The 20790-nt window shown below is 35.4% G+C and overlaps 1 protein-coding gene and 1 pseudogene across 1 annotated transcript; one reads left to right on the forward strand and one right to left on the reverse strand.

Annotated features, from left to right (window-relative positions):
- Positions 1–10085: 10085 nt before the first annotated feature.
- On the forward strand, positions 10086–14083 carry LOC132635331 (uncharacterized). Its single transcript, XM_060351666.1, has 2 exons — positions 10086–10392; positions 13274–14083. The coding sequence occupies exons 1-2, from the start codon at positions 10262–10264 to the stop codon at positions 13737–13739; spliced, it is 597 nt and encodes a 198-aa protein (XP_060207649.1). The 5' UTR covers positions 10086–10261; the 3' UTR covers positions 13740–14083.
- On the reverse strand, positions 13748–18516 carry LOC132637194 (large ribosomal subunit protein uL10-like; annotated as a pseudogene).
- Positions 18517–20790: the final 2274 nt, after the last annotated feature.

Here is a 20790-nt window from a genome sequence, read left to right on the forward strand (position 1 = left end):
TCCGCGACTTTTGTAGCATAAAAAAAAATATTAGTAGGTTTCACGCACTAAATTAGTGCGTGAAAGGGCCAAACTGTAAAAATGCAAGTTGGGCCTTTCACGCACGAATTTCGAGCGTGAAGGAGGCCTTTTTTTTTTTTTTTTTTTTTGTGTTACCTTTCAAATCACGTTTTTTTCCATACTTTGGGCAAAGATTAGTCATGTTTCAAAATCCCAAAATATCAATATTTTATATAAAACTTAATATCTTTTTTTTGCGTACAATAATGTCGGCTCATTACATCAAGTCCACCTAAACGTTTGGATCGTCGTTTTAGGGGTTCTAAAGTGCCCCGAAGTAAGTTTTGAAACTTGTCATATTTATAGGGTTTTGATTTAAGTGTTTTATTATATTTGAATGTACAAATATAAATATTTGATTTAATAATAATTCATCCAATACGAGAGGTTTATACTAATTAAAAAATAATTCATTCCATTTAATTACAATACTAATTCAAAGCAATACAATAATAAATTACAATAACAATACAATCTTCAAGTTGAAGAGGCTCTATTACTTCGAGACGTGCTTGTACTACCACGGCCTTGTTGCCCACACGAACGCTTGTCATGGCCATATTGCTTACATATAGAGCACTTGCGAGAGTAAGTTCTTTCACTAACATCCATTTGATTGGGTCTACGACTCCGTGAGTTAATGCCCAATTTCCTGATGTAATCCTTGTTAGCAACCATCGAAAACGGCTCGTTTGGCCAATAAGCTTCATTACCAAGTGGGTGGAATTGGCCGGAATATGCTCTAAGGTAACTGTGGACCTTGTATTCCCCCGCCACATAACTTGTTACCGTTTTTCTCATTCTCTCGAAGCACTTGACAGCATGAGAACACGGCATGTGGTACGTTTGTCACTTACCACAAGTGCATGTTCTTGTTGCCTCATAAACGGTATGCACGTTTCCACCTTACCGTTGTAATAACCCGTCCTAACTTCGTACACATGTTGAATTGGGTTGTTGACACCCAATTTTGTCCATCCTTTATTCTAATTTATTTCCTTGGGCTTCTAAATTTATTAACGAGCTAAGTATTTTATTTTCACTACTATTTCTACTACTATTGATATCGTTACTTTCATCTTCACTATTCTACTATCAATATTACTATTATTACTTTATCACAAGTTTAAATGGTTCGTCATCGTTTCATTTTAGAATTTGTACTCGTTAAATTAATTTTACTTTATTAAATCCTTTACGTTCTATATACTAATTATTGATTGTCTTCACATAGTATATATTGTACTAGTTGTTAAATTAGAAGCCCAAAAGGAATTAAGTAAAGAAGGAAGGATCCACATTTTCAGCCAAATAAATGGCCCAAACGATAGCCCATTACCCCTAAAACTTTCGGACCAACTGAACCCATTATCCATTCCAACAGACCAGCCCATTACCCATTATACCCGGCCAGCCCAACAACTCAAATAATTCAGCCAATACCCGCAACGACCCGGCCCAAAAACCTTCACTTGGTTGAAGCCAAAAACAAAAGAACCCTAATAAAAAAAACTCTTCAGCCGCACAGCTTTGCCCTTCATCTCTCTCTCCGTCTCTTTCTCTCTCCCTCCTTCCATTTTAGCAAAAACACAGACCTCTTTTACCATTCCAGACCTTGTCCTTCCATTTCCTCACAAAAAAACGTCTGTTTGTCTGCGCACCCTGTCGTTGACAGGGGAGAGTTTCCTTCTTTTTCACTTCAAGACGCGATAACCTCAAAAATCAGAGAAAAGTTTAGCCATTTTTGAGTAAATCCGAATCAAAACACGTGAAAGGATCTCAACGATCGGATTATCACGGGTTTTGACTCGATTTTTTGAATTTTGATTCTCAAATCCCGCCCAAATAAAAAACCCTAGCCTTTTTACCTATAAATATGATCTTAAGTCCATAGCCGAAAGGAGGTTCTTTTTTTTAGCACCGGGAAAACTTTACCACGTTGAAACATTCCTTTATTTCCTTACTACTCTAAATCTTAGATTGGTTGAAATTTCCCTTCTGTTCCGGCAGATCGGGGCTACTATAGAAAATCATCGAACTCATTTTGTGTCGAAATTCGGGTCTGTCAACACGACTAAGTAGATCCGAGGCCATCGACACTCAGTTCACTGCACCATCGACAGGTAAAGTCCGATGCAATTTTGACTTATCATCGTTATTGAAATATGTTAGCATAAGGAAAATCATGTTTTTTTTTTTTTTTGCTGTTGCAATTTAGTGATTCGGAAATATGTTCGCATTTCTTATCTCGTGTAATTGCTGGGATTGACGAATAATAAATAGACATTAAGGTTCACGCCTTAGCTTATTGCCGTTTGTTGATATCTGAAATATGTCGTATGAAGGTTCTATAAATTAAATCATGATAGTTCTGTTTTGATAATAGCAAACTAGGCACTTCTTGATGTTTTGAATACATAGACAGTTTTGTTGAGTTTTGAGTTCATTTCCTCGTCTTTATGTTCAACATGTCTACGGCTCCAAACTGCTAGTTATTTGACGTATGTTTAAACTAGTTCAGGTTTGAGTTGATTAGCTGCTCTCTTGTCTTTTTTTTTTAGTTTGAAATATAGGTTCATGATTGGGATAATGACTTTAGAAAGTTAAGATTGAATATCTAATTTAAAGTCAGATTCCGAATTCTCTTTAGGCTTGAGTCTTGTTATAGACTAGGTATGGGTGCTTAGACTGAATTTCCAGAACTTAGAACCTATTTAATGCCGAATATACATAAGATATACAGTGGACTATCAAGGTAAGAAGAGGGTATACATTCGATATACATCTGATATACACATCGTGGTGTGTATATCTTAGGTATATTGTGTATATGATTAAAACAGGTAGTAACACATAAGGACTGTTTGTTATTTTATATTTGATAGAGAAGATTTTTATGTGTATGAAATCATGGATGAATCAATAAATTTTTTGTGAACTCCAAATCAGTACTAGCCCGAGACTGTATGTTAAGTTTAAATGATCTTTTCATATTTTTAAATACATGTTTAGCTAAATATCTGTTACTTATAATAACCATTCATTAGGTTCCCCCCCCCCCCCCCCCCCTCTTTCTTTGCTTTGCCTGCGATTCTCTGTTCCTTGGCAAACCAACAACCCTAAAAAAGAAAGAGACAGATAGAACATATTTTAGTTCCCTTTTTGTTGCGTTTTGCACCCTGCATATACAATCCCTGGTCTGTTTTAAATCTTGTATCATATATGGCTTGCCTCTCTCTATGTTCTGTTATTGGGCTGGGTTTTATTCCATTAGTAAATTACATCTATCAGGGCTGCCATTATTTATATGATGTTTTTTTCATCTAAGTTCGGTTGTTGCTTTTCTTTTTATATGTGAAGCATAGGTCTTATAAATCCTCACCGTACTAATCCTTTTCTTTTCATTTTTATGCATGACCATCGCATACGAGTCCGAGGGACTCGTTCTCCTCCACATTCGGTGTTGGGCTAAAAACCCAACAAAATCCTCCACTCGAGTCAGCCCACCCGCAGCAAAAAAAAAATAAAAAAAATCTGGGCCGAAGCCCATAACAGTGGCAGCGAACAGCAACAGTCCAAAATGGGCTGAGCCTATTTAAATCATTTTACCCCTCTATATTATTTTATTTTGTGCATTTAATTTGTAATTACGCGACTAATACTTTACTTGTTTTATTTGCTTAGATTAGGTGAACCTTAGTAGAATTAGTAGGTTAGTCTGATGGGTAGTTAATTTAAAAGAGAAACCAGCAATTAGCCCCATAGATTTCATCCCTTTTTTTTGTGTTAAATCATTTATAATATCTATAACATTTATTTCTTATTAGAATAATTGATTTTTAAAATAGCATGACTACATATTTTGAGTCAAAAGAATCAAGACTCACTCTTACTATCTTAGAAATTTAAATGTTACAAATTTTTACACAAACGTTAACTTATTTGAGAAATAAAAAAGGTAAACTAGTTCTGGGTATAACTTCTTTACTTTAGCTCTTTTTCAATACTTGAAACATATATTTGTTAAATTTGTTAGTCGGCATAATCTACTTTCTCCAAATATTCATAAAATGTTGTACAAATCCATACTTTCCTTGGTTTATTTATAACTAACGTCTTTTTATACAAACTATTATATTTTTCACAAATCTTATTTAAAACAGCATGTTCATATTTTTACTATAACCTTAGCAACACCCACAAGATATTTTCTTAAATATGTAAAATATTATATTTGCATTCTTAGCCTAATTAAATTTTAGTCCGGTCGGTTAACCATTATTAATGGAATTTAGAGGATGCCTAATACCTTCCCTCTAAATTAGTTGAACCCGTACCTAGAATCTTTTTGATTTCGTAGATTTTAAAATAATATCAACTTTAGATAATTACTTTAATTAACTTTAGATGTCCTAATTCACCATAAATAATTAGGTGGCGACTCCTTAACTTTAATTAGCCCCGGAATTACCGGGATGTTGTAAACTATTTTGACTCCAGTTAAAATAGGGTATAACATGGGTCATACTCGGTCATTTAGTGATGCTCACATTTTTTTCTATAATGCTCCATATTTTTTAAGGGTTTTGGCATCCATGTCCCGTCGTCGGCTAATATCGCTCTGGCCTGTCTTGTCCTAACCACAAATCGCTCCACAACCTGCTTGAAAGTCATTCTCACCATTGCGGTGACAGGTAGTCCTCGAGTAGATTTCAGCAAGCCATTGAAAGACTTTGAGCTGTTTGTTGTGAGCATGCCCCATCTTTTGCCTCCATCAGCATGAAACGTCCATTTTTCAACTTCGAGCTTCATCAACCAAACGTATGCGGGTTCACTCACTGCCCTGATCAGATCCATTTTTGCAGCCCATTTTCGTTGTTGATGCTCCATCGCAACCCCCCACATCAATTTGTTTAGAGTGTCATTGTGAAACTTTGATTGCAAATTTGCCTTCAAGTGCCTTAAACAATAGCAATGGTAAACAAAGGGGGGCTGCCACCCCGGTAAATTATCCATATTGTGCAATATGCCTTTATGACGATCAGACAGCACGCATATGCCGGTACGATCCTTAATAACATGAATTTTCAAATGGGTCAAAAAGATCCCCCATGTGTCGTTGCTCTCGTTAGCGACAATTGCGAAAGCAAGAGGAAATATTGACCCATTGGCATCCATTCCTATTGCAATTAGGAGCTTGATGTCGTAGGCACCATATACATGCGTACCATCTATAGATATCACTGGTCGGCAGTGAGCAAAACCATCAATGCATGGTTTGAATGTCCAAAATACGAAGTTGAAGATTTTACCCTCTATATGCTACCACTCTACAACAGTACCATGATTAAAATGTTGTAGAGCTGTCATATACCTTGGCAGCGATTGAAAAGAAGTATGCCAATTTTCAAAGACCATCTCAAAAGTGCGTCTACGCCCGAGAAATCCCTTTCTGTTGCTTATAGTTTTACTATATACGGTTTGAACGTTTCGAATACAATCTTTGATGGGGAACCTACACAAGTTTAAACAAACAACATTTAGTAATGATCTTTCAATTGATATAAGACATATAATGTACTAGGTAGGATAAGTTACCTTGGCATTTCGGCAATGTCTTTAAGTAATACTTGAGCAATCATGTTGGTATCTAGTTTATAATGATCTGCTCGATTTTCTTCCATATCACAAGTGTGTCTTTCGCGGAATTTTTTAATAGCCCACATACCATCAGGCTTAACAATTCTCCGAAGCAACCACTCACAGCCTTGATACCGTCGTCTACAAACTAGCCTCCATATCTTTGTGTTTGACTGATCAACCTTAAACTCCCCCATGTCCTTAAAACAATAAATTTTGACAGCCCGTTGCAACGCTTTTTTGGATGCGAACAACATTTCCTTTCCAAGGTAGCATCGATCTTTGTTGAGATCCTTTGTTTCAATCCAGGTTTTTAGGCGACTATCATCATCTTCTCTTGTGAAGACAAATGCATCATCACGACCCTGCAGGCTGTCAAGATAAGGGATATTGTTAGAATGCCACTGAATTGGGCTTTTAGAAGTTGGGTTTTCAGCCATCGGTGGTGGTACGTGGTGATACATTGGTTCTTGTTGGTTTTGGCTTTGAGGAATATTGTTGGTCATACCAACTTGAACATCATCATCATCTTCATCATCAGTTACCTCTGCATTATTAGCTATTTCAGCGTCATCACTTGATGATGACTCATAATAATTAGGAAAATCTTCATTATCAAGTGCATTCATCCTCCTACACGAAAAATAACATATTTTAAATACCAACACACATACACACACACACACACACACATATATATATATATATATATAGATAATTTAATATCAAGGTGATGAAATTATTGTTGTTCATAAGCACTGTCATGGTGTGGAGAATGATCAACTCCACCGAACTGAGAGGATTGACCAACATCCATATTTGGTACCACTGGCGAGTTTTGAGAATAGTTCCTATAAAGATTTGAAAACTGGTTATTTACCAATTCATACAATAAACACGTGCTACTACACATAATAATAATATGAAAAATCCATATTTATCAATTTTCATTGTAAGCTTTGATTAAATTGTTGGCTTAGATTTTCCAACGGCACTTGACCACTCAAAATGTCTCCATAAGAACTAAAGTCCCCATAAGTGTTACCATGAATATGCTAGACTTGAGGGACTTCTTCTCGAGGTATCTTTTCAACATACATCTCAAGAACATTAATGAAGACTAAATCACGATATTCTTCCGGCGATCCCAAATAATCACTCTCATCGTTGATATTGTGCATGCCATAACGCACTACACCGTTTGATATTGTTTGTGGATATCTGCCAGTTAGTGAGATTCCAAACTCAGTGGGTGTAGTTTTCATTCTTTTGTGCATATAATTGACTAGTGATTCATAATTTAAAGTTGTTGAAAATTTAACATGGGCTTTTGGTTTGATACTATAACGAATGGAGTAATTGTCCTCGACGATATCTCCATCCCAAAAAAGTGAAACCTTAACAGTTGAAGCATTTTGAGACATTTTTTCTATGAAGTTTTTTTTTTTTTTGAATGACTTGTAAGACTTAGACTTATGAAGTTGATGAGTTTTTCACTCGTCAAGCCTTCAAGTTAAATAGATTCCTGAAATTGTCATGCGTGGTGTGTTGTCAAATCAACACTTACATTGCGCATTAAAATGGTGCGCAATACAAGTCGTATTAAAACGGTCAAATAATGCAGCAATGTATTGTCAAATCAAGCTTTTATGTGTCATAGATTCCTGAAATTGTCATGCGTGGTGTGTTGTCAAATCAACACTTACATTGTGCATTAAAATGGTGCGCAATACAAGTCGTATTAAAACGGTCAAATATTGCAGCAATGTATTGTCAAATCAAGCCTTTATGTGTCATAGATTCCTGAAATTGTGACAGGTGAGGGACACCTTTTCACGTACGAAATTAGTGCGTGAAAGAAGAGAACCTTTCACGTACAGTTTCTGGCCGGAAATATGACCATCCAGAGCCGCGAAACCGGTGAGTCTAGTCAACTCATCCCGGTAAGGCGACAGCACAGGAGGCTCCTCAATATACAATGGGCGTCCATCAACTTGTAGCCCATAAATGACCTCCACATCCCGAAGGGTAATGGTAGCCTCACCGGTGCGGAGATGAAATGTGTGCGTCTCCGGTCGCCACCTCTCAATCAATGCCGTGACTAGCGACCTATCATGCTGTACCCGACCAACTTCGACGCACCGGTAGATACCGCCCCGACGTAGTATATCCAGGACACGAGGATGTGGGGGGCGAGCAGCTAAGATCTCCCATGCTGAGTCCCCTAACCGGGTACGGACCTGAGACTCAGGCTGCAGGTCGGATGTCCATATATGTTGCGACCTATGCTCGGGCTGAAGATACAGTAACTCTCGGTCGAAGGGCCCCGGATCAAGACGGTGGTGATCTATCTGTTTTACGCATTTTAAATCAATCATTAATAAGCAGTATTAGTTATGTAATCTTTTATCAAATTTTTTATTAAGGATTGTGGTGACCCATCTGTTTTACGTATTTTAAATCAATCATTAACAAGTAATATTAGTTATGTAATCTTTTATCGATAATTTTATTAAGGATTGTGGTGACCCATCTGTTTTACGTATTTTAAATCAATCATTAACAAGTAATATTAGTTATGTAATCTTTTATCGATAATTTTATTAAGGATTGTGGTGACCCATCTGTTTTATGTATTTTAAATAAATCATTAACAAGTAATATTAGTTATGTAATCTTTTATCGGAAATTATATTAAGAGTTTTCAATCCTAAGCTACGGATTATGAATCCTAAACTAAGGGTTTTCAATCCTAAAATATAAAGATTAAAAATTAATAAGTCAAATAATTAACAATTAGTTAGCATACAATTAGTATAAATAATTAATAAATAAACAATTAACTAACTAATCAAATAATTAACAAGTTATTATCATATATTTAATAAATAAACAATTAAGTAACTAATCAAAAAATTAATAAATTATTATCGTATATTTAACAAATAAACAATTAATCAACTAATGAAAAAATTAAGAAACCATTAACAAATAAACAATTGGCTTAACAAAAAATAAATAAATAATTAGCCAGTCTAACAATTGAAATAGCTAGTCTAACAATTAATAAATACTTAAGTCGCTAATCGAACAATTAACAAATATTAAATAAACAAGCAATAAATAATTAACTAATTAACAATAGATAAACAAATTAAAAAAAAAAATTAAAGGGGGCAGTCGCAGTGGTGGGTGCGGACTGCCCAAAAACGCACAAAAAAAATGCGCAATCCACCACAGATCCCTCCCACCATACCTAAGGTAATAATATATTTAGCAATGTAATAAAAAATTCGTAGTAAAATACCTAGAATGAAGGTGTTTTTGAGTTTTCAAAATGAGCTCCGCGCCGCTCTATTCCAAAATCTAACCTTAGAAACTTGTTCCTCCACTTCAATATACCAAGAATATTGAGTTTTGGATTGAAAAACAATACGAAAATAACGTTTTGGGGGGGCTGGGGACCACTGAAAACGGCGTTAATGGCGGGTTGGTGGATGGGTGAAATGGTCGGGTCTGTGGTGGGGAAGGAGGGGGCGACTTTTTGTTGCCTCCTTCACGCACGAAATTCGTGCGTGAAAGGCCCAACTTGTATTTTTGCAGTTTGGTCCTTTCACGCACTAATTTAGTGCGTGAAACCTACTAATGTTTTTTTTTGTGCTACAAAAGTTGCGGATTTCGAATTTCATATAGTATAATACGAAAGAAATAACTATTAATCTCAATACTGTGGACAATTTTAATGAATTCAATTTTGACAATTAAAAAAAGCCAATCCCATAGAACAATGAAGTTTATATATATTTGAAATTGAAAATAATTTTCTAAAGTTTGAGCTATCATTTTTCATCTATGCCATTTCTAATCTTTTTCAACACCACCACTTGATTTAAACTCAATATTTATATTCGAAATTTAAGACTCATTTTTTCAAGCTCGCAACAATGGTGATGCCTAAGTTTACATGTTTTTTCAACAATACCACTTGTAAACCCACTCTTCATTTTTGAAATTCAAAATCACTTCTTTAAGCATGCAGCACTAGTGGTCTACATGTTTATGAGCTTTTCCAACAACATCCACTTAATTTAAACTCAATTATTATATTCAAAATTTAAGACACTTTTTCAAACATTATACTTCAATTGTTGTACAATAAATTCGAAAGTAGTGTTTTACCTGAAGTTTATCTATACCAACTATCAATTAAACACTTTTAAATATTGGCCATAAGTTAAATGAGAGCATCCAAATAGGCTGTTCCATGAAACTTTCTCAAAACGCAATTTAACTAAACCGTGGCCCAAAACGGGCCCATATTTAGAGTAGTTGCTTGCAATAAAAAAAGCAAGCCCACAGAATGGGATGGGGGAGGTTGAAATTGGTGGTACTTTCTGGCGGCTCTCCAGAAATAGACTGACTTTGCCTTGTTGAAAACGAAAAACGGTTCACTATAATAATAAATTGAAGAAGAAGAAAGGAATAGAAAGCAGAAACAAACAAACATAATACATGCTCTTTTCTCATTCTGATATTATTATTATTATCATCTTAAAAGAAAATGGTGCTATGGGAGATCACATTGGGAACGGCGTATTTCTTGGGTCTAAAGCGAACTTACAAGCTCTTCTTGAGGATTCAACGTAAGCTCATTAGTCCAAAGTATCCCAAGCTTCGTGATTTCGCTCAAAGGTACTTTTCCATCTGATTGTCATGATACCCTTTTATTATTAGGTAATAATTTATGAATCCATAGACAAAATCCATTTGATTCAATAGGCGATAATGTATATTAACTTATTCCTATTGGGATGTCACCCTGTACAGGCAAAATGAAAAATTAATATCAGCAAAAGCAGCTTCATTATTAATTAATATACAATAAGCAATAGCCTTGGAAGGGTTATCTGGACTCTCCTGTGTGATTTGCGGGCTATTGCACACGAGCGGGGTTGCACCCTTCCTGTAGGGGCTGCAGGTTCCCTTGTCATCAAAATCAAAAAGAAGGAGAAAAGGGCCGAAGGTAAGAGTAGAATTTGAGGCAATATCTTTGCTATTAGGAATTGGCTCATCCCGAATGGGAGTAAGAGAAAGAGAGTCGGGGAGGTATTGGGAGAGTAATATTAGGGTACAAGTACAACTAATCGAAGGTTAAATGTGTCAGCAAACGAGATGACAAAAGCCATTATATAATACCAGTATAATGCTACTCTTTGCTTTCCTTGGAGCAACAGTAATTCTTATTAGATGGATTAAATAATAGACAGGTAAGGTGAAAAAGAAGTTTAGGATAATATTAAAAATATAGAAGAAGTTTAGGATAAATTATCAGCCTATTTGGAGGACATCCATTTTGGGGGCCCTTCTAGAATGCATATGCAATTTCATGTTCTGGTATTTGGAACAGGTTCTATAAGAGTTGGTGATAAGTTTGTCACTCCATCTCAATGCAAATGGAAAATTTGCAATCCTTGGAGTCGTCTGTCGAGAGGAGAACTTCTCGTATAGGTGTCTAAGTTAGAATATGATCTTGCTGATTCTTCTTGATAGTTTTATCTTCATTAACTTTTATTGTTGTTTTAGCTCTGTGATTTGGTTCTTGATTGTTAGTACTATATGTCTTTCTCCAAAATTACTTTCTTCAGATGATACCCTTCCCGTGTATCTTTCTGCTTTTAGTCATTCTCAATGACAATGGTTGCCGCCCTCCCAAATATAATGGCTCTACTATTCCAGCTTCCACAATTTGATGCTTTTGTTTGTTTAAATACTTTTGATGCGGATTTTCAGATCCATTGCTCCCAATTCTTAAACAAAGTAAGTCTTAGCTTTGGTGTTACCTCTTTCTGTGCTTTATATGAGTGCTATTCTAGTAAGTGGTAATGGTGGACTAGTGTCCCATTTTTTCAGTTCGTGTCCTCGACATTTGACAATTTTGTTGGAATAAGATTGTTACACGTACATCTCTTTAATTTTATTCCTTGAATTTTGTGAATGTTGATTATAAGCAATGGGACTGGAATACCTGCTTGTCTTATCTCTTAGGACAGTTGTTTGTTAAAGATTTTTAGAGCCGACAGTGTATGTGGTGAGCTGAGCACATATTGCACTTTAACATACAAAAGCAGGCCTATATTACCTGGATTTGTGTAGGCGTATTAGATCATATATGTGTTTTGAGGTGTTAGATTTACCGAAGCCTTTATGTTCAAAATGCATGGATATGGATAAGATGTTTGCACGCACGTCGGAGAATACGGCTAATAAGCATTTAAAGTTTACACATAGGATGATGAAGAGTGGATTTCTTTTACTAAGGAAACTGAGGTTAACAAAGTTAGAAGAAAGAATTTTTCCATATTTCTCTTCATCAAAATCTACGACTGGTTGACTGCCACATGGTGATAGATGTCAAAGTACCTCAATTAGCATGACCAAACTAACCACATCTTCACCACACTGCCCATTTCATACCGTGTTGACATGAGTATACTGTATAGACTACAGTCTGGGTAAAATTATAATATAGAAGCTAATTTCTCGTCACCTTATAGAAGGATTTCTAGAAGTTTGAAAGTGCCCAAACATCACATAAGCCGAACAATTTTAACCATAATCAGCAGCCTTCATCTTGCTCATAAGTCTTGACTCAATCCCCATGTAGGTTTGGCAGTCATGCCTCATTACCCTCATCACGGTGGCAAAGCTACGAGCACCATCTTTTTTCTCTTTAGGTTTTTCTTAATGTAATCAATCACTCACTTCTATATAGTTTGATCTTCTATTGAAAATTACCAGTTCTTCAATTTTCTTGTGTTGAATCCAAGCTTTGTGATTGCTTTACAGAAGAACAATGGATTTGCATGAAGCATATATGTGCCAAAACCAAACATTAGTTTTAGTTCCGGGATTGAATTTTTGGAAACCAAAACCTATTGTTTGTGTAGCCCTGGATGTGAGATCAAAGATTGTTGTAATTTAGGTTTCTTAATTGTATATCACTTTTGATATGAGGAGGAAGATGATGCAGATTAGGCTTTTAAGCCAGCAGAATGAGCTGAGAATGCATATCTATGACAGTAATCAACTATATAGGGCCTCAAAGGATATGTTATGTGTGTGTGTTGATGCAAGGAAGAGAATACTCCTGACATGAATTGCATTTAAAATATGATTAGGAATTTGATGTAAAAGTGTGTACACCATCCACGTTCTTCATAAATATGGATCTGTTTATATAAACCACCATATTATGTTCTAGACTTGTAGTACATAATTCCTCAGTTGTCATGGAAATCATCTAGTGTGATCAGACTCTTCACCTTGTGGAAGTGTTAGTGTCTATGGTTTACCGCTCCTGTTTTGACAAACTAGTTTCATATTCACTCAACCTTTATATCTTTTCAAATTTAAGATATATCCTGTTACCTGTTGGTTGGGAAATTTGCAAGGTTGTCAATATAGCCAAATTAGCCTAAGGATGGGCATTCCCTGTTGTGCGATGCCTGTTCGTGATCTTTTCTATCCATCTTTTCTGTCCTGTACACCATCCAAATGCTTTTTGCTTTTCCAGGCGAACACGAGCTGCATTTGATGTGGCGCTGACCGTTCATCGGAAGGTACAGGAAAGAGATATTGAAGCTGGTCGGAACCTTGGTAATTGGATCCTTCGATGGCTTGACAAAATGAAGCCATCTGCTAATATTCGAGGCTCAAATAACAATGCAATTACGAGTGCAACTAAGCGGCATAGGATATCATCTCACTCCCCGAAGCCTGATGGTTTCCAGAATTATGGTGCTGGTAAGGACAAGGGATCCAGCAGCAGGCATCTGTTTACCTCAGCTAGGAACACATGGCAAAAAGCGTATCCAACCATTTCCATGATGATCAAACCAAGAAGCCCAGCTGGAACAAATATCCAGTACAGGCAGTTCAACACTGTTTTGCCAACCAGTTTCAAAGCCATGAATCATGCAAAACATGGTTTTAATGGAGTGATCCGACCAGACATATTGCAGTGGATTCAACGAAGCTAATCCATTAGTTACTCTGTTGCTTCACTCGCTGAGCTGAACCGTCCGAGACGACCTAAATCTGACAATAACTAAAAGCGTTAGATCAGTGCCATAATGGAAAAAGATGGTTTTAAATTGTAGTTTTGTGGTTTCTGTTTTCTTTTGGCTGGACCTTCTCCTTTCCCGTGAAAATTGTACATTCTTTTTGGATTTCGCCCCGTGTGCACTTCAACCGACCTTGATTGTTGAGTTGTTTCTACTCTGTTGTATTTTCTTCAGGATTATACTTTATTGTGGAAGTGCATCAAGGCTGAAATCGTCCACAACAAAAAACCCGAAAATCAATACAGTTTTCTTCATATGAATTTGCATAAGAATAGATAAAGTTTGCTCATACATCCATTGATCTATCGCATGTTCTGTTTTATACAGAGTAGAATTAGCGTACTTGGTCATTTTATCAATTCTAACTTAGCTTATATCGTCCTTTCTTGATGATAGTAAGACCTTAAATGAGAAGCTCTTTTCGAAGATAAGGTTATTGAGGAATAGAGCAGAATCAATGTCGAGTGGGGCATGGTTGGTGTCATGAAGTGCGCTAGTGTACACTTTATTTGTCAAATTTACTGTCTAAATTTAAACGGGTTGGTATGGGTTCATTTTAAATGGGTATATGATTATTACAAGATTCATTTCTATTCAAGCAAAGAAAAATGCGCTTGTGCGACTTTGAAATGATTGATACAAGATTCACATCTGGGCACGGTATGTACAACCCAATCCCAAGTACATGAGTCAGTGAGAGATTAGATAAAATGTTCCTCCACTATAAGATAAAATGTTTCAGTTTTCTGCCAGTTTTTAATTCTCATATGATATGAGGCCGAAAAATGGTCCGAACCAAGTCATAAATTTGAGAATTCAGGAAACAGCAAATAGTACTTCACCCATTTTTTTTTTTTTAAATAAAAGAAGCAAGCCTTTCAAGTAGGGGCAGAAAGAAAGCAGGCGATTTTAGACGAGAAGATAAGACCAAAATGATAGTCGTTCGCCTAAGAAGTTTATGCAGTGGATCCACGTTCACCGTGGGCGTACCTGTAGCGGTAAATCTAAGCATTAGCTATCCTGCTGATCACAAGTCACTACTAAAAAATGAAAAATTCTTATTGCAAACGTTTGCAACGAGCTTTCCATTGAAAACCCGAATCTTCTATGCAAACATAGGTCGAACTTTCACGTTTTTTTAAGTAGTAAGTTAAAATTTATTTGTGTACTGACAATGTATATTACTTAAATTCGGACAAAGGAGTGAATTACCTTGAGATACTACTTGACTTGTTCGGCTTGTGGATACGAGTACTCGGTCCCAAGAGCAACAGCCAAATTCTTGTAAGCATTGATGAACATATGAGGTGCAGCTGCAAGTAGGGGTGTACATGGACTGGGTTGGTTCGGATTTTTCAAATACCAAATCAAACCAATTATATCGGGTTTTTAAATCGATAAACCAAACCAAACCAAATCAACAAAAGTCGGGTTTTTCACTCTCGGTTTTTCTCGGATTTTTCGGGTTGGTCGGGTTTTTTCGGGTTTTCTTTTTTGGTTCAATACGAAGCATCTTATAATAGCATTTGCTTGACCAAAAATAAGCATCTTACCCTTCTATTTCTAACTATGTAAAATGAAAAATGTGTGGTGAATTCATTGACTCATTAAATAAAAAATTCATAACAATTGAATCAAATAAGTATAGAACATGCATGTGATGTATAACTATAACAATCAAACAAAATGTAGTAACAAACAACTTCAATATTGTTCCGTAAAATGAGTTTTAGTTAGCTTTTAAACATTTACTTAAAAAGCCTATCGCTAAATGAACAAAAAGATTATAACTCAAACTTAGCATTAAGAATTAATTATACACCACAAATACTTACAAGGAGGATCATACAAGAGGTGTTTGTTAGAGGTTCCCAGTGGACAACACTCACAAAATAATTGGATGAGCTGATTTTCTAACCTTAGTCTACTAGTTTTGTTTATTGTTTGAGTTGTTTTGATGTGATAAAGGCTAGCTTTGATCGCTGCTAGGCTGTTCTGCCATAGTAGTGTTTTGACATTGGACAACAGTAGCTGTTTGTAATGAAAAAATCTCTTTTAATTGCCAAAAAAGAATTAATTATACAATCGGATGTGGTACCAATTCTTAAACGAATTGCATCACGAACGAAGCTGACTAATCAATGCTTAAAAGTGATAAAGTTATACACGTATTTATAAATTATATATGTATAAAAATATTTATAAATTGTGTATATATAATCGGATCGGTTTGGTCTCGGTTTGACTTTTTTTAGTTAAAACCAAACCAAACCTATTATGATCGGGTTTTTTTTATCCAACTCCAAACCAAACCAAACCAAACAAACCTTTACTCGGGTTTTTTTTTCCCGGTTTGGTTCGGTTTGTCGGTTTGGTGCGGTTTGTCGATTTTCTTTGTACAGCCCTAGCTGCAAGTGTAGGATGAGAAGCAGCCAAAGACAAAGTAGTAACCATTGAAACTCCAGTGGCAAATTTCTCAACAAGATCATCTTCTGTAAGGTCCAACACCTCTGGGCTGAATACCGATCCATTATCGTATACAGAAGTAAAACTTACACAAATAGCTACCTTTTAATAGCTTCTAACTAGTGATAGCTACAAGTTGAAGATTTACAATTCATAGCTGCTTTTGGCTGTATTTCAGTTGTATCTCGCATTTTTGAAACACAGTGAAATATAATGAAATACAAAACACGTTAGAGTAAATTTAGGCTCTATTTTTGGAACATATTTTTTTTTTATATTTCTGAGAGAAAAAATAGGCTATATTTTTGGAACATAATATTCTTTTCCTTTTTAAATAGTAAGTCAAATTAAATCAACCATATTTCACACAAATCACTGAAGAGTAAAATCAAGCCCTATTTATGGAACACTTTAAAAAAAAATATGGGATTCAATTTAAAACTTCCCATAAATCACGCATAACGGTTGTTCTTCCATAAAAGCTTACGAATCTCTCTCAACTTTTATCACAATCAAAACCTTTTGAATTCAAAAACCACTAAAGATCTAAAAACTTCCAAATACAGCAAAATAAACACTGAAATATAATGAAATATGGTTAATTGTTTAAGAAATATAAAGTTGTAATATACGTATATACAATGGAATACAATGAAATATATCAGAAACTGTTTCATAAATTAGAAATACAGCGAAATACAAAAGTCATGAAAACAAAATGTAGTAAAAATAGGCTCTATATTTGGAACATTCACTATATTTACACTAAAAAAAGATAAATACATTGAAATACAACGAAATAATGTACTTAAATATACTGTTTGTTAATACACAGAAATACACTGAAATATACTGAAACATTTTATCAAACACTTGGTGGGCATGAAGCTCCACAATTCTCATCAATGGTGTTCTCATGGGAAAGAAGTGAGTCGTCTCAGATTGTTACAAAAATGATGTTATCCAGAGATAAAGACTTTCAATTGGACTAGTTAATAAAGCTTCACTTCGTCGTCCTTCACCGTTGTTAAAGCTCTTTTCTTCACTCCGTCGTCGACCATGGCTTCACTCCGTCGTCGACCTTCACTCCGTCGTCAACCATGGCTCATTTTAATAAAGCTTCACTCCGTCGTCGATCATGACTGCTACTACTACTGTAGGATTCTTCTGATTTGTAAGAGAAAATAAGATCTAGGACAGGTGATGGAACAGAAGCATATGGAGTTCAGATCTGAAGAACTAGAACCTTAAGGTTTTTTTCGAGTTTGGAGATGGAGATGGTAGTAATAGTGGTGGTGGTGTTGACGGCGGCGTGGGTAGTGCAGATAGAGAAGGGAGAGAGGGGTAAGTGAGGGGAAGGAGAAAGAGGCTGGAGATAGAGTAAGGGAGGGAGAGAGGCGGCAATGAGGGGAAGGAGAGAGAGGAAAGGGAATTTTTTTTAGGGTTTGGAGAAGATGATAAATCTTAAATGTGTAGTGAGGGAGAATAGAGAGGTACATGTATTTTAAAAGTTACTGGACCAGTTATGAAATTTTGAAAAAATAAAGCTACGAAAATTAAATAAAAAATAAGATAGTTATTATTCATAAATAAGTCTTACAGAATGGTCTAATTCCAAGCTTGGCTGATAGGGCTGCTTCTGATGAGCCCACTTTTTCACCTTTCTTGATGAGTTCCACTGGTGTTACGATTTCAACAATTGCCCTGTTGATCTAGGTGGGGAATGTTTAGCACCTACATACTGTAAACCAAAAATTGCACAAAATTATTGATAAATTTTAATGGGAAAATTATAGCCCAATACCTTTGGACAATCTAGTTTACAAAATAGCCAATAAATCTATAGGTTTTGTATATTTATACTTGGATATAAATAAATATACATATGGTATACATATCAGTATATAGATTTTCTATGCTTAGACTACTGTTGCTAATTTAGTTTGACCGACGGTACATTTACATAGTGTAAAATAATATTTTAAACTATCAAATCATCTGAATAAAAATGTTAGATTAATAACCTGAAAAATGAAGCATGTTAGCATTGTTACAACGGGTTAAAATACATTGATACAATGAGTGTGAATAAGTAAAACATAAAATTGTACTCATATGAGATAATAACCAGGATGACGGAAGTTTGAGAAGGATCAAGGCCAGTGTTGCCAGGAGGGACAATCACATCAACTGGAGCAACTAATCCAACACCTGCGGGAGCTCCAATATGTTTGCAATGACAAAACAGTTAAATAATAAAAAAGTGAGTTTTACAAATTTAAGTTAGTATACAGTGAATAATCAATATAGTATAATTATTTTATAATGTATATACATTTGTTATACACTACGTATTTGCTAGTGATAAGTGATAACTACAAACTGTTACGATTAGGCGTGTAAACTTTTTTTGTAGCACGGAGACAAAATCTTAAGATCCCATTTCAATTTAATAGATTCGAGTTTTGTATTCCTTGAAAGTATTTATAATACCTTTTTAGGATTTTTACACATGCATATTGTATCTAAGGTACAAGCAAAAAAATGATGGGAACCAAAAACTCAACAATTAAGGTCTGCTCATGACTACATATCGAGGTAGGATTTTATGAAATAGAACACATCAAGGTACATCAAAAAACGTACAAGACAAAATATCAGTGTTGAAAGGTCCCTCTGGTGGCCAAAATCACACCTCATAGCCTACCTAACCTTTCTTGTTTATCGTTTATTTAAAACGTAACCGCCAAAATGTCCAAAAAGGATTGAGGGACTGTATGTTTCACTCAAAGTACCTAAAGCCTATGTTGCTCGGACCCTTCACTTTTGCCGCCGTACCCGTGTCCGACACGACACGACACGGGTTTGGGTACGGAATTCGTGTCGGATCCGGTCAATAGAGATCGGATACTTTGACCGAAATTCATGACCAAATTAAAGAAAAATTTTGAGATTATGATTTCTCAAGATAACAAAAAGTAGAGATTTGAAGACATGAGATGGCATACCTTCAATATTATGTAGAAAATTTAACTAGTTTCTCGGAGCACGCAATCTAGCACCTAGTAGAATGGAAGATTGAATCACATGTTTGGTACAAACTACATGTAGGTGCTTCCACAAAAAGCTCTCATAATCTAGGCATATTCTTGTAGCTATATTATTAGAATTTTGAATTATTTTTGCCGAATCCCCGCACCCATATCCGTACCCGGATCCGTACCCACGAATCTTAAAATTTAGATCATGCCGAGTCCGACCTCTAGATCCATACCCGTATCCGACACCCGCACCCGAGTCCGAGCAACATAGCCTAAAGCAAATCCATCAAATATGAATAACTGAGTCTAGCACGTAAAATTACATTAGTAATGTAAACTTATCTTTTTGTAATCGTAATTGTGTACAGATTAAATTCTTTTAATTAATAAAAGTTGACATATGTTGATATTTGCTGCAAATAATTTAGTATATCAAAATTTAATATTTCATTTTGTAGCTAGCTCTTGAGAAAGATATTTTTGGATAGGTAAACAGTTTTTGCTAACATTTTAGAATTATTCAGTATTTAATCACTCTTTAATATGGAAATGACTTCTGATGCCATAGTTAAAATATGAAAGAATTCTTGAAGTTTGAACCCATGAAGAGTTTAATTTCATGAATCATTTATGGAATTGAAACTAATTTTCACATTAGATTGTGAGAGTTTGAAAGACGAATCATCTATGGAGTTTGAACTGATAAAGGATTGAACTCCATGAATCGTCCATGGAGTTTGAAACTCTAAATTATTCTATTTAAGTTTTTACTTGTCAAAATTTCAAACTCCACGTGCACTGAAACTGTTCCGCATTTCAGCTAGGTTTATTTTTGTACAAATGTTATTTTCGGCTTAAAAAATGAGTTATTTCTCAATTGCATTTTGAAAAGTGGCTAAATATAACAAACGGTCTGCAAACTGGTCATCCGAGCTAGTTTTTTTGCTGACCAAGATAGTTTTGTTGGCCCAAGCCCGACTGCTATATAAGCCAATAGTCCAATAGCCACTTCCCGAATTTTAAAAGAGCAATCTGGAAGGATATGGACCAAGCCCAGGTACCAAATAAAAGGAGGAGTATCCAGGGGGCCATTTGCACTTTCGTCCTATTTTGTGTTGGTATTTTATTTTTGTCCCTCAATGCAAGTACTTTTATCGCAGGACATAAATTTATATTTTTGCATTATATAGTATTTAACAAATTATGTCCACGCCTTTAAAGAACTTATGCCTCACTAAACATACGTTCGATTTTGAATGCCATAAATTAAATATCAGTCCATCTGAAGGGAAAAAAAATTAAAGACCAGTCCATTTGAAGGACAAAACGTGCAATTACTTGCCAACCCATTTGAAGAACAAACCGTGCAATTTCTTGAAGTAATTGCACGTTTTGTCCTTCAAATGGACTGGTCTTTAATTTTTGTCCTTCAACTGGGCTGGTTTTCAATTTTGCTCTTC

This window comes from Lycium barbarum, chromosome 4 (genome assembly GCF_019175385.1).
Source record: "Lycium barbarum isolate Lr01 chromosome 4, ASM1917538v2, whole genome shotgun sequence".
NCBI lineage: Eukaryota > Viridiplantae > Streptophyta > Magnoliopsida > Solanales > Solanaceae > Lycium > Lycium barbarum.